The 14,129-nt window shown below is 41.1% G+C and overlaps 2 protein-coding genes across 5 annotated transcripts in view; one reads left to right on the top strand and one right to left on the bottom strand.

Annotated features, from left to right (window-relative positions):
- The window catches only part of usp47 (ubiquitin specific peptidase 47), a 182,994-nt gene extending 181,392 nt beyond the window's left edge, over positions 1-1,602 (top strand). For all 4 annotated transcript variants that reach the window (XM_043705674.2, XM_043705672.2, XM_043705673.2 and 1 more), the window contains one exon: positions 1,089-1,602. In XM_043705674.2, the coding sequence (XP_043561609.1) occupies positions 1,089-1,263 (175 nt within the window). In that variant the 3' untranslated portion in view covers positions 1,264-1,602. The remainder of the gene's footprint in view (positions 1-1,088) is intronic.
- Positions 1,603-8,435: 6,833 nt separating this feature from the next.
- Positions 8,436-14,129, bottom strand: part of dkk3b (dickkopf WNT signaling pathway inhibitor 3b) — a 38,712-nt gene continuing 33,018 nt past the window's right edge. Inside the window, exon 6 of the mRNA XM_043705671.2 lies at positions 8,436-9,191. Within this exon, the coding sequence (XP_043561606.2) occupies positions 8,945-9,191 (247 nt within the window). The 3' untranslated portion in view covers positions 8,436-8,944. The remainder of the gene's footprint in view (positions 9,192-14,129) is intronic.

Genomic DNA, 14,129 nt, shown 5'->3' with positions numbered 1-14,129 from the left:
TGGGTTCACTAAACTGAGCAGGGCATTATAACATCTTATTTTAGTAACTGCAGTGCAGTTATAACTAATCTGTTGGAATAGTCCTTATCTGGAAGTACACAAGACTTGCTTCTGTATAGAGAGTTTGCAATCTCAATGTCTTAAAACACTTTTAAGAACTTTTGAAATGTCACCGGTTACAATGTTGAAAATGCAGCAAACAATTTGCACTTAGCAAGTCCTTCTCAAACAGCAATATAATAAAGACCAAGCAGTCAGTTTCAGTGACATCGAGAACTTCCTGCTTTGCTTTGGCATGATACTGTGGGATCTTTTACATCCACCTGAGAGGGAAAACAATGTCTCAGTTTAATGTATCCAAATGACATTTCCAATGTTTCAACGCTCGCTCTGGACTGCACAGGAATGACGCCCTGGATTTTTGTACTCATGATTTAGGAGTGGGACTTCAACTCACAGCTTCCTTTGAATTTGAATTGGAATGTATTGGAGAATCTCCATAGAAGGTTTTGAGATTAGATTAGATTAGATTCCCTACAGGCCCTTTGGCCCAACAAGTCCACACTGACTCTCCAAAGAGTAACCCACCCAGACCCATTTCCCTCTGACTAAAGCACCTAACACTATGGGCAATTTCGAATGGCCAGTTCACCTGACCGGCACATCTTTGGACTGTGGGAGGAAACCGGAGCACCCGGAAGAAACCCACGCAGACACTGGGAGAATGTGCAAACACCACACAGACACTTGCCTGAGGCAGGAATTGAACCAGAGTCTCTGGTGCTGTGAGGCAGCGGTCTAACCACTGAGCCACCGTGAAGTTGCTTTATCTGGTTTAGGTTTAATTGTTCATTATATTAATACCAGATCAAATGTTGTGTTTGGCTTCAGCTATGTAGAAACAGACCTGCTATAAATGTTTTAATGTATTACTTTTAAAAGGCAATTTCATTGCAGTAGGCAAAACTATGTCAGGATATCATCCTGACGTATGCCTTACTTTTAACCAAGAAGCTCAAGGTGCATCGTTCTAAATAAAAGTGTATTCCTGGCAGCTTTCTAGTTAGCTTTTCTGCACTCCTTTGCAGGGACAAGTCAGAGGCTCAGATGGAGATGACTGAAGAGCAACGCAACGGGCTACTGAAGAAAGAAAGCAGCCGGCTTCAAAAATCAGGCCACCGGGTGAATTACTCACCTCGCAAAGAGAAAGCACTGAAGATCTATCTGGATGGCGGCCCCAGCAAAGACTCAAGCCAAGACTGAGACTTGGCCCTCCCTGGTCAGGTCATCCCTGGAACCGAAATCTGATTCACCACTGCTGTGTAGAACTCCTGTGGCTGTCCCATTTATCATTAGGTGTACCTAATGACACCAGCACTGATTGGCCACCAATCAGAAGCCCAGTGCCCCGTTGGGGATCACTGTCTGACTTTGAATCATGTCGTGCACTATAGTCTATTGTACTGTAAAGTTAAAAGGGAAGTGCAAAAAAATGGGGTTAAAATGATTGAAGATAATGTGGACTCTGCACATATTCGCTGGAAATACTAGACCCCTCTGCCTAAAGAGGATTTTGTAGCTGAATAAAAGCTGTGCACAGTCCTCAGAATTTGTCATTTATTTTATTCATAAGTGTGCACCTACGTTATAAATTTTTAAAAATACATATTCTATATGGGTTAGGGAAGGGAGGTATTGATGGTTGATTAATGGCGATGGAGTACCATCAGCAGTGTAGAAAGAGGTGATTCTTCATTATAAATCGAATGAACAAATATTATCGGCAACTTTTACCTGGCCTGGAATTCTATGCGTGGGTTTTATAAATCTGCACTCACTCATTTTGTTTGTAGTGACTATGATGGGTTTACTTTTGTCTCCCAGGTTGTAGATTTTGAGGTTCCAGCCCTTGTATTGTTTCTGTGAATGTACAGGCATCGACATAAACTGCAGATTGACATAAGTTAACTGAATCTTGGCTGAAGATGCCTCTGGCATCTAGGAGTATGTGGATGCACATGTGGACATGGCAGACATGACACAAGCCACATGCAAACAAAACATGTACACCACATGTCCAGGTACACATTTCATGTACGTACACCATGCAAATGCTGCACACAAGGTATAGTATTAGAGGGCTACTTGAACTGTTGCGTTTTTAGGTGCTTTCTTTCTTTCTCATCTGTTCAGTTGGTATTTGGGTATTAATAATTTTCATGCCTTTGCTCAAACTGTTTTTTACCAACCTTAGAGGCACCTAATTTCTAATTATGTGTAATATAATTTGTGATCCTGTATCAAAGATTAATTATTTTGTGAATCTTGTTCCATGAAGAAGCAAGGAATGATTTTAATTTTCTGCTGTATTTAATTGACTTAAGAGGTAGTTCATCTGAAGTGTGAATTTATTTTCAACAATTCAAAAGAAAACACTTAGGATGATGAGCTTGTTTCATGGCTAGATTCACTTTACACACTTAACTGAAGAGCATTAGGAATTGGAAACTTTAACTGCTGCATAATCTCCATCGCCATTTCTCCCTCCTCTGATTTCCCAAGTGGTCTCAATTTTTAATGAGACAATTTTCTTTTTGGTTAAAGTATTTTTTCATGGCCAATGCTGTTCACAATTGAGTAACATGCCAATAAAACATTTATTCATTCTATTTGGATTCTGAGGTTTACATTTTATGTAGGCAACTTTGAACTGCCTTTTACTGAGAGGTTATTCGTTTGCTAGTATTTGGATGTTGTGAAAAAGTCTCTATAATCATTACTCTAATACGAGTAAGTATTGGACTTTGAACAGAGTTTGGGATTTTGTAACTGCAACACCAAGCATCTTACCACATAATTGTAAATGCACCAAGTAATTACAACTTGAATAAAAAGTGATGCATTAAATCACTTTTTATAAAACACTAGTCAGGCCTTGTCTTTAATTCTGGGCAATATATTTTAAGGAGGAAATCACGACCCTAGTGAGAATTCAGAGGAAATTAACTTAATGGCACTAGGGGTGAGTGAGAGACTTCTGTTCTCCTGAGAGCAGAGAAGGTATGTCATGTTTATTAGCCAAGACACGGATTTAAAGTAATTGGCAGGAGGATTAGAAGGGAGCTCAGAAATTTCTTCACTGGGAAAAATAGCCAGCAGGCACCATCATAGTGAGTTTAGATTAGAGTGGTGCTGGAAAAGCATAGTGGGTCAGGCAGCATCCGAGGAGAAGGAAAATTGACGTTTTGGGCAAAAACCCTTCATCAGGAATGGAGGCAGGGAGCCTCCAGGATGGAGATATAAATAGAGGGGGGGCTGGGTAGCAAAGAGTACAATAGGTGGATGGGGGTGGGGATGAAGGTGATAGGTCAGAGAGGAGGGTGAAGCGGATAGGTGGGAAGGAAGATTGGCAGGTAGGACAGGTCATGAGGATGGTGCTGAGCTGGAATGTTGGAACTGGGGTAAGATGGGGTGAGGGGAAATGAGGAAACTGGTAAAGTCCACATTGATGTCCTGGGGTTGAAGTGTTCCGAAGACGAAGATGAGGTGTTCTTTGCCCAGGTGTCGGGTGGTGAGGGAGCGGCAGTGGAGGAGGCCCAGGGCCTGAATGTCCTCGGCAGAGTAGGAGGGGGAGTTGAAATGTTGGGCTACGAGGCAGTGGGGTTGATTGGTGTGGGTGTCCTGGAGATGTTCCCTGAAACGCTCTGCGAGGCAGGCTGGGAAAAGTGGTCAGCTGTCGCTATTGTATCGAAGCAGTGGCCTACAATCAGCATTGCAATGAGGCAGACTGGTCTGCAGTCAGTTGTTGTTGAAAGAAACAACACAAAGTCCATTGACTCTTATTGGAAAGGGAGGATTTGAAGGCAGGAACATTAAACCGAATATCAATTCAATACTTGCTTCAGACACTTTATCAGAAATGAGTCTGTTAATTGATGCTTATTTTCTCAACTTTTAGCATAGCATACATATTAGTGGTAAAGTTAATACGTATTATACATAGAAAGCAACAAGTTGAAGAATGTAACTAAAAATTCACACATTAAGAATGGCAGTCCAGGTGTTGTGTCAAAGCTGCAGTATGGGGGAGCTGAAGGATACTACTGTGATCCAAGGTGCACACAACTACGTATTAAGTGCAGTTCAAGCAGCTTCATCTCAAGAGTTTATAAGTTGGAGGTTGAACTACAGATACTGATGCATCAAGGAGGGGAAAGGTTACTTGGATTATTCTTATCAAGAAGCAGTCAGAGCTCTTAGGGTGGTTTGATGTGGTCAGGGACAGAAGGGAGCGACTGCAAGTGAGGCAGGGTAGGGGTGTCAAAAGTATCCAGTAGGTTTTATGTTCTCTCAGCTTGTTTGGATAAGAGTGCGGACTGGGATGAATGAGCAATTAGACAAAGTGGGAAATTGAGTTGAGGACATAAGGAGCTACGAAGGTTGTCAGTGGGCAAATATCTGCCAAATGGAGTACAGTGTTGCAAAGTCACATCGAGGGCCAAAGGACCTGTACTGCGCTGTAATGTTCTAAGTGTGATATTGTCCATTTTGGCAGAATAAAATGAAGCAGAGCTCTCAGGATCATGATGCTTGAATCCCAGAGGGTTAGTGTGCCGTTAGAGGAAGTAATCAGGAAAGCTCACAGATTATTGTAAGGGGAATTAAATACAAATTAGGAAGGTTATATTTTAATTATAAAAGGAATGGGTGACCTCCTATGCAGGAGTGTATCGGATGGGTCTTCATACTTAGAGAAGGATGTTAATATATTGTATACAATTCAGAGAAGGTTTACTAGAATAATACTAGTAATAAGTGGATTCTATGAGGAAAGGCTACATTCTGGAGTGGAGAAGAGTCCGAGGTGATTTAGTTGAAATAAGCAGAAACGTAAAGGTGAGGTTAAATCTGATCAGCCTTGATCTTAATGAACAGCAGAGCAGACTTGAAGGGCTGAATGGCTGTTCCTTGTTTGTATGAAAGTTGAGGACCAGAACTTACTGCTTGAAAGGGTGGTAAAGTAAAAATCCTCATGTTTAAAAATACTAGGATCAGTGATGCCTCAGTGTCAGGACCTGACTTTGATTCTACCTTGGGTGCCTATCTTTGTGGAGTTTGCATGTTCTTCTGCTGTCTGTGTTGTTTTCCTTTGGGTGCTCTGGTTAATACCCACAGTCCAAAGGTGTGCAGGTTAGTTGAATTGGCCATGGTAAATGGATTATGGGGTTAGGGGTAGCATATTCTTTGGCACATTGGTGCAGAATCGACAGGATAAATGGTCTGTTTTTGCAATTTAGGGATTCATCAAATCTTCAATGATGCACTTTAGGTCTGTAGCCCTGCCTACTACAATACCTCACGTTTGAAAGTGGGCTTCAGATAAGTTGCTGTTGTGATGGTCACTTCCTGTACTATAACTTTCCAACATAAACAGGAAATTTAAAGGGATTTATTTGATGCATTCAAAAATAAGTTATAATTAAGCAAGGAGAAATTGGTTCCAATGGAAAGATGGTAATATATCTTTAAGCTAATTGCCATACAAAACCTGGAGAAGGATGAAGAAACAGTCCTTATGCAGCACGACAATATCTGGCATATCAGTTTAAAAAAAATTCAGAAATAACCATTCTGAACTGAAAAAATAATTGAAAAGGAAAACTTTTGAGGAGACTAAAGCAAGTAGGCAAATTGGAAATCTCTTGCAAAGAGTTAGCAGCAACATTATGGGTGAAATCATCTCAGTTTGCACTGCATAGTTTTATTACCCAGTAACAACCTCTTTGATTACATCCTTAGAGCAAGGGAAAAACATGTTTTAATGCAAAACATGCAGAGTATCATTTCTGTTTAGCACCTCATTTTGTTGCAGGGCATATCAGGATGGGATCTGTACCAGTGGGATCAGACAATGGGTTGGTGACATAGGAAAGAGGAAAACAGTTGTTAAACACCTGATTCCCACACTTCCTGAAATAATTCAATGTCGCCATAAACTTACCAGAAATAGGGCTGCTTTCATCAGAGAGAGACAACTGTTGGTTAAACCTGAGGGTTGCCTCACAAGGGGAGGGATTGAGGATGAGTGTTCTTCATGGGGATCTCAGCCTCTGCAGGATTTGAATGTACACTGTTGGGGTCATTGTGCATTGCAGATCAGTTGTCCAGCCAACTGAGCTAATTGTAAGCAAGATAGGGAGTGAAGTTCAGCTGTTGGATATTGATCTTGATTTGCAAGAAATACACTGGAAGCATATCTTGTTCCATTAGAGAGTAGGCCCAGATGATCACTGATGACAAGGACAGTGGCGAGGATGTAGAACTTTTGAGACCCTTCATGACTCTTAACATTTCTAACCAAATTTCTTCTCAAACATGTCTACGTAGTATTGAACCTAAATGATTCAGGTGAGGTGACAATACAAAACTAACTGGAAAGATGTATAAAGTGATTGAACATTGTGATAGAATATAATGAGGAAATGTTGAATTACAGTTTGGATGGATGGATGGAAAAGCAGAATATTTTTGAAGAATGCAAGGTTGATTTTAGTAAGACTGATTTTCAGAGGGTTGAGAGTCCTTGAGCACAAATTGGGCATTTGACTATGAAAGCAAGCAATAGGAAAGTAAATGTTACCCAAGCTTTTGTTGAACATGTTACAAGAAAAGGCAACCAAACCAAATCAGTCTTTCCATCTCACCTCCTGATCTCCTAAAGCTTGCCCATCACTGACAAGTCAGGAGTGTGATGGAATACTCCCCACTTGCCTGGATAGGTGCAGCTCCATCAACACAAGCTTAGCACCATCTAGGACAAAGCAGCCCACTCGATTGGTAAAACATCCTCAAACACTCACTCCCTCCACCACTGACAACCGAAGTATGTACCATCTACAAGGTGCACTGCAGAAATTCACCAAGACACTTTCCATACCAATGACCCCATCTAGAAGGGCAACAACAACAGATACATGAGAACACTATCACCTGCAAGTTCTCCTTGAAACCACTCACCGTCCTGACTTGGAAATATATCGACATCCCTCCAGTGCTGTTGTAGTGTGGAAACACAGCAAGATTCTTCATATAATATTAATTAAAACATGAACTGGTCATTTGCATTGATTGTGGGATGAATATTGAACCAGACCACAGGGAAAACCCCACCTGCTCTTAAGAGATCCTATAACATTAGATATCAGTTAGATGACTGATCGCACCTTCCGCAAAGTAGCATTCCGTCAATATGATACTGGGAGTTTAGCCTAGCTTACCGTACTCCGGTCTCTGGGGTAGGACTGAAGGAAAGTTCCACTATCAACAGACTAAACCTATGACTGACTCTCCAAGCCATCCTTTTATGTCCAAAGAGACAGTTAGCTCAATTATATATTCAATTCTGGAGTGAGACTTGAACCAGTGATCTCCTGATTCTAGGAGGTAGAGGGGGTTCCCACAGAACGTGTGCACACATTGACAACTCCCAATTACCTAAGAGAGTACATCAAAATCTCAGGAATTGATGAATTTCAAGTTTGCATTCCGGTAGAAGTAACAAAGTCATCTATGGGATTCTTTCCTATTGGGGTTTAACTTGTGTTTAGTTATCTTATTTGACAGGCTCAAGAGTTACAGGTGAGAGGTTAAGTCTCACTCCAGATCGTACAATATGGTTCCATGTATTAACTCCTATCCTGCGGAGTTTAGCACTCACAACAGTGAAACATTAACCTGGGAAACAAACCAAGTTTCGTGCTGGTCAAAATCACAAAATTTTTTATCAATCTCGTCGTTTGATTGAGTTCACTGCACACACAAATTTGATCAGATTGACAAATAAAGGGGTGATGCATGTTATAATAAGGTAATTTAAACAGGCATTTTTTTCAAATCTGAGGTAAACAGAAGGGGTGGGGTTGTTGAGCTGAATAGATCATAAGACCACATGATATAGGAACAGGAATAGGCCATTTAGCCCCTCCAGAATGCACCACAATACAATAAGATCACGAGTGATCTGACATTACTGAAGACCACATTCCTGCGCCTTCCCTGTAACCTTTGATTCTCCTACTGATCAAGGATCTCTCTCAGCCTTATATACACACAAGGACCCTGCCCCCACGACTATCTGTGCCAAAGAGCTTCAAAGACACAACCCTCAGAAGAAACTCATTGGTACCCCTTTATTCTGAGACTGTGCCCTCTGGCTCTAGGCGCTCTCATGAGGGGAATCATCCTCTCCACATTTATCCTGTCCAGCCCCCTAAGAAACCAACATGTTTCAACAATGCAGATACACAGGGAAAAACAAATAGAAGGATATGCTGATGGAATAGAAAGGTGCAAGGATGCTCATGTGGTGCAAAAATAATGGCAGGGACATACTGGTAAACTCTGTATTGTTACAAATAATACACCAAGACATCATCCAATGTCACAACTGAAAAGGTGTCTTTTTATTGATTAATAGTTACATATTTGTGAAAATATTTTAGCGAGGTAAAGCCACAACCTGATGGTTTCTTGCTGTTTTTAGGAATATTTTTCAAAAAAAGTGAAACTGACTTGAGAGGGCAGACCAGATTTGAGGAGTGTTCAGTTCTCACACAACGGAAATGACTTGTATTCTGCAATGCTCCAAATATGTAAACCGTGCGACATCCTCCAGCCCAGAAAATTAACATGCCCGTGACAGATTTACAGTCTACATCACTAAAGCAAGCTGTAAATGGTATCTGTGGACAGAATGCCAAGTAGATCTACACATCATATTGTAAAAATAACCTACTATTAAGCCTCTAGTTGCTTATTGCATTTCCTAATGCACAGAGAGGTGATTGAGGGATTGTCATAGCCCTGATTTGGACGATAAAGAAATGTTAGCGGTTTCAACCAGATCCTGCCCTCTTACACTGGCACTTTCTCCAAATGGAATATCTCACATGGTGTCGGGATCATCATGTTTCTCTGGGTTCTCTTTGTTATAAAGATCAGTCACTGAATCCAGCCCTACAGCCCACACATCTTCCATATCTGGTATTGTGTAGGTGTAGCTCTCCACATCACCAGGACCTTCGAGGGCTACAAGCTGAAGAAATGGTGCCTCTTCCATTTCCATATACTGAGACAGGTCTGCAGAGACCTGCTCAAGGTCAGACTCCTTACACACCGACAAAAAGATGTTACTAAGGGAAGGGGGAGGGGGGGGGGCAGAAAGAATAAGAAAAATATAATTCAACAAATTATAATCTGGTGGCATCATGTCAATTCATTTTATACACAGCACAAAGTCTAGTACATTGGTCACACCTTAAGACATAAACAGAATGAGACACTTCAGCACCTCAAGTCGTCTACTTTGTTCAGTTAGATCACAGCTGATCTATATGTCAGTTCCATGCACACCCACCTAACCACTATATAAATCAGTAGCCATTCATGACAAACTTCAATTACAACTAAAAACACGATGTGCCAATTGATCAACAAGATTAATCTCCAAAATTTCCTCAGCACCTTCCAAACCCACAACCATTACCATCATGTGAACACCACCAACTTGAAGTTCCCTATCAAATAACTTACCATCCTGACTTGGAAATATATCACCGTTCCTTCAGTGTGGCCAGGTCAAAATCCTGGCATTCTCTTTTTAAGGGCATTGTGGGTCAAACTACAGCGCACAGACTGCAACTGTTCAAGGCAGCGGCTCACTAGCACCCTCTCAAGGCCAACTAGGGATAGGCAATAAGTACTGGCCCTGCCAGTGACATCCACATCCCATAAGTGAACTTTAAGAAGTCATCTTTGTCAAACAGTAAGCCATTTATCTGTTAATGATGCTCTGTAAATGCACAACGTTGCTCAATTTATAAGTTTTCGTTGACAAATGCTTTGAAATTTTCAATCCAGAGAAACTTGCTCAACAAGTGGTGGTCAGAGTTTTAAATGAATTCAATATTTTATCAGTGAAACTTTTGAATGAAACTTAGTGAAATTTGAATTTTTTTTTAAAAATGACTTTTGACTGTAATCAGAGTCTATATTAGGCAAGCTTTATATGGTCCTTTTTAAAATTAATTCAAGGCACTGGTAAGGCCAGAATGAATGCCCTTACATTCAATATCTGAGGGGCTTGCTAGACCACTTCACAGGACAGTTAACAGTCAACTACATTGATATCGGACTTGATTTATAAACAGATCCAGGTCAGGGGAGGATGGCAAGTTTCTTTATTTAAAGCCCATTATTAAACTAGTCGGATGTTAGAGACAATCCAACAGCTTCACCAACACTACTTCCACCAGCTTTTCAATTTCAGATTTGTTTAAAAACAAAGCAGAATTCAAGCTTCCAAACTGGATGGTGGGATCAAAATGGCAGCGCAAAGACAGACAAGATTTAGACCAGCACATTACAGAGAGTGTTCATGGTGCAAAATTCTGAACACAACATTCGGTCCAGAGAAGGTACTGTTCCTTAAGCTTGTTGCAGAGCTTCACTGGAAAAGACAAAAGTGTGAACAGGAGAGCAGGATGGGGAATTAAAGGGTCAGGAAATCAGAAGGTCAGGGCCTTGCTGCAGATTGAGCACTATGGAATAAGATCACCCATTGTACTGCTCTCCACAACATACAGAATACAGTAAACCAGACTGAAAGAAACAAGCAAATACCTGTTTTGTATCTATTGGGAGCCTTGGACTATGAGAACAGAAAGTTAAAGTGTAGACTTTAGACAGGCTGCAGGTGTGTGGCAAGGTGTTGTGGGGGGAGTTGATGTGTTGGGGTGGACCCGGGTCTCTCAGAGGGACAGGTCCCTTTGGAATGGTGACAGAAGAGGAGGTTTGAGGTGGCAGCATCACACTGGATGGAGATGGCAGAAATAGCAGATTGAACTGGTGGGATGGAAACAGAGAACAAGAGACCTGTATCACAGTACTGGATGGGAGGGAAACAATACTGATCTTCCAACAGTTCAGCAGATGAGCAAAGTACATAGCATGTAAAACATGCATGTAAAGTATGCATGAGTAACTTTAATCTGTATGTAGATGACATGAATCAATTGACCACTAAATCTATGGAGGCTGACTTTGACAGGTCTTCAAATTTAAAAAATATTTTTACAGCAGTATGTTGAGGAGCCAGATACAGGATATGCTATTGCATACCGAGCAATATGTAATGAAAAAAGGCTAATTCTGGTTATAAATAATACTTTAGGGATGAGAGACCATAATATGGTAGAATTTTACACCAAGTTTGGAAGTGAGGGAGTTTGTTTTGAAGCAAGGGAGTCAAATTTGAAAAAGGGAAATTATGAAAGTATGAGGCCCAAATTGGCTTGGGAAAATACATGATTTACAGCAAAGTGCAAACAAGAAAAACGGTCATGGAACCATGGCATACAAATGAATTTCAAGATTCCATAAGATTAAAAAAGACCAATAAAGTTAATAATAGTTTGAAGATTGGAAAGTTCATAAGCTACACAGGAAGATCAAGTAACTGGTAAAGGGAGAATTGGATATGAATGTAATCAAGCAAAAAGCAAAGCTGGGCTACAGAAGTTCTTGTCAGTATGTAAAAAGACAAATATTTGGCTAAATCAAATGCAAGATCATCACAGGCAGAGTCAGGAGAACTTATAAACGGAGAATAGAGAAATAGCCGAGATGCTAAATAATTAGCGAGTTTGATAAGATTTGTAGCTCAGGTTGAATTTCTGGATATATGCTTGCTCACTGAGCTGGAAGGTTCATTTCCAGACGTTTTGTCATCCTGTGAAGTCACTTCCCGTTCTCTTCCTCAGGGGTGGTAGATGGGATCTAACTCGATCTACCACCTGCTGAGAAAGAATAGGAAGTGACATCACTGCCAGAAATGACATCACCAACACAAAGAAACCCACACACAAATAGAAAGCAGGACTTATCAGCAGTGCTTCGCCTGAGGCCCACTGAAGAAGTTATCTAGTTGGGTGACGAAACGTCTGGAAATGAACCTTCCAGCTCAGCGAGCAAACCTACATCCATGCTAAATAATTACTTTGTTGTTTGTTTTCACTGAGAAAATTGTAAGGAATCTTGCAGATCTACAGATTCAAGGGTCCGAGGGATGAGAGTGAAGAGTTTAAGGAAAATTAGCATTTACAAGAAGATTGCATTGGCCATATTAATGGAATTGATAAATTCTCAGGAACTGATGGTCTACCTCCCAGGGTGTTGAAGGAGGTAACTATAAAGATGGTCAATTTACTGGTGATTGTCTTCCAAAATTCTTTAAGATCTGGAAAGATTCCTGCAGATTCCCACTAAAGGAGGAAACGAGGGAGAAAAAGGGAACAGTCTTGTATCAGTAAGGAAAATGCTAGAAAGGATGGGATAGACACTTGGTTGATAATTATCTGAATGTGCTTATTGAGTATGGATTTCCAAATGAGCAATTGTCTTTGACAAGATGTTAAAAACAAAATTGATAAAGGAAAGCCAATGGATGTAGCAGAAGTAAATTTTCAGTGGCCTTTGATAAAGACTATGCCCAACAAGAGGATGGTTGAATAATTAAAGCACTAGGATAGGAGGCAATGCATTGGCATGGACAAATGATTGGTTAACAGGCAGAATCAATGAGTCTGACAATTCCACAATGAAGATGACTACTGAAAGAGTCAGTACTTGCGTCTCAGCTATTCACAATATCTGAGATTTTGAGGTGACGACAAAATGTAATACTGCCAAATTTGCAGATGATGCAAAGCTCAATGAGAAAGATATAAATTGTGATGTATTGGTAAGGTGGATGGGATGGATTAAAGGCAATGAAGTGTCCAATAAGCCATGATCATATTGAATGGCAGGGCAGGCTTGATGGGCTGAATAGCCTACATCTGTTCCTGTGTACCACTGTCAGTGCAGCATTCCCTCAGTACTGTGCTGGGAATGTCAGCCTGGTTTACGTGTAATGGACACTGCAGTGGGACTGGAATTTATGAACCCCCAACTCAGATCAGACTGGTGGCTCACTAAGCCAAGCTGATACTCTATTCTTACTTCAAAGCGGATGTTAATTTATTTTCTTTCCCTCTTGACAAGTAGAGTTGCCAAAGTTGCCAGGGGACCATACAGCTGCCCTCTCAGACAGAGTCACCTGGTGGTGAATTTAACCTCAGGGACACCACACCGCAAGCAAGGGGAGAGAGTGAGAAAGCATGACTTTGCTGGTGACCTCAGCCAGTGTAGGAATTGTACCCATGCTGTTGGTGTCACTCTGCATTACAAACCAGCCATCCAGCCAACTAAACTAACTGAGCCCAAGCAGGCTAACATCAACACTTGTTCACGCACAACTTAAAGTCTGAGGGGATTAAGATTTTCAATTATAGCCTAAAAAAGGCATAGAAAACTCAGCAGGTCTGATAGGACCTGCAGAGAGAAAGGACAGCCGCCATTTCAAGTCAAGTGACCCCTTATCAGAATGATATTTGCACTCGACGCGAAATGTTAACTGTTTTCTCTCGACACTCGCTGCCAGATCTGCTGAATCTCATCAGCACTCTGTTTTTGTTTCAAATTTCACAAACTTGATTGGGTTTTTTGAGAAAGTAACAAAGAGGATTGATGAGGGCAGAGCAGTAGATGTGATCTATATGGACTTCAGTAAGGCGTTCGACAAGGTTGCCCATGGGAGACTGAGTAGCAAGGTTAGATCTCATGGAATACAGGGAGAACTAGCCATTTGGATAGAGAACTGGCTCAAAAGGTAGAAGACAGAGGGAGGTGGTGCAGGGTTGTTTTTCAGACTGGAGGCCTGTGACCAGTGGAGTGCCACAAGAATCGGTGCTGGGTCCTCTATTTTTTGTCATTTACATAAATGATTTGGATATGAGCATAAGAGGTACAGTTAGTAATTTTGCAGATGACACCAAAATTGGAGGTGTAGTGGGCAGCGAAGAGGGTTACCGTAGATTACAACAGGATCTGGACCAGATGGGCCAATGGGCTGAGAAGTGGCAGATGGAGTTTAATTCAGATAAATGCAAAGTGCTGCATTTTGGGAAAGCAAATCTTAGCAGGACTTATACACTTAATGGTAAGGTCCTAGGGAATGTTGCTGAACAAAG

This window comes from Chiloscyllium plagiosum, unplaced genomic scaffold (assembly GCF_037043375.1).
Source record: "Chiloscyllium plagiosum isolate Xiang-an unplaced genomic scaffold, Cpla_swu_hap1 HiC_scaffold_18, whole genome shotgun sequence".
Taxonomy (NCBI): Eukaryota; Metazoa; Chordata; class Chondrichthyes; order Orectolobiformes; family Hemiscylliidae; genus Chiloscyllium; species Chiloscyllium plagiosum.
Note: the sequence above shows the minus strand (reverse complement) of the source record. Positions and strands in the feature narration are given on the sequence as shown.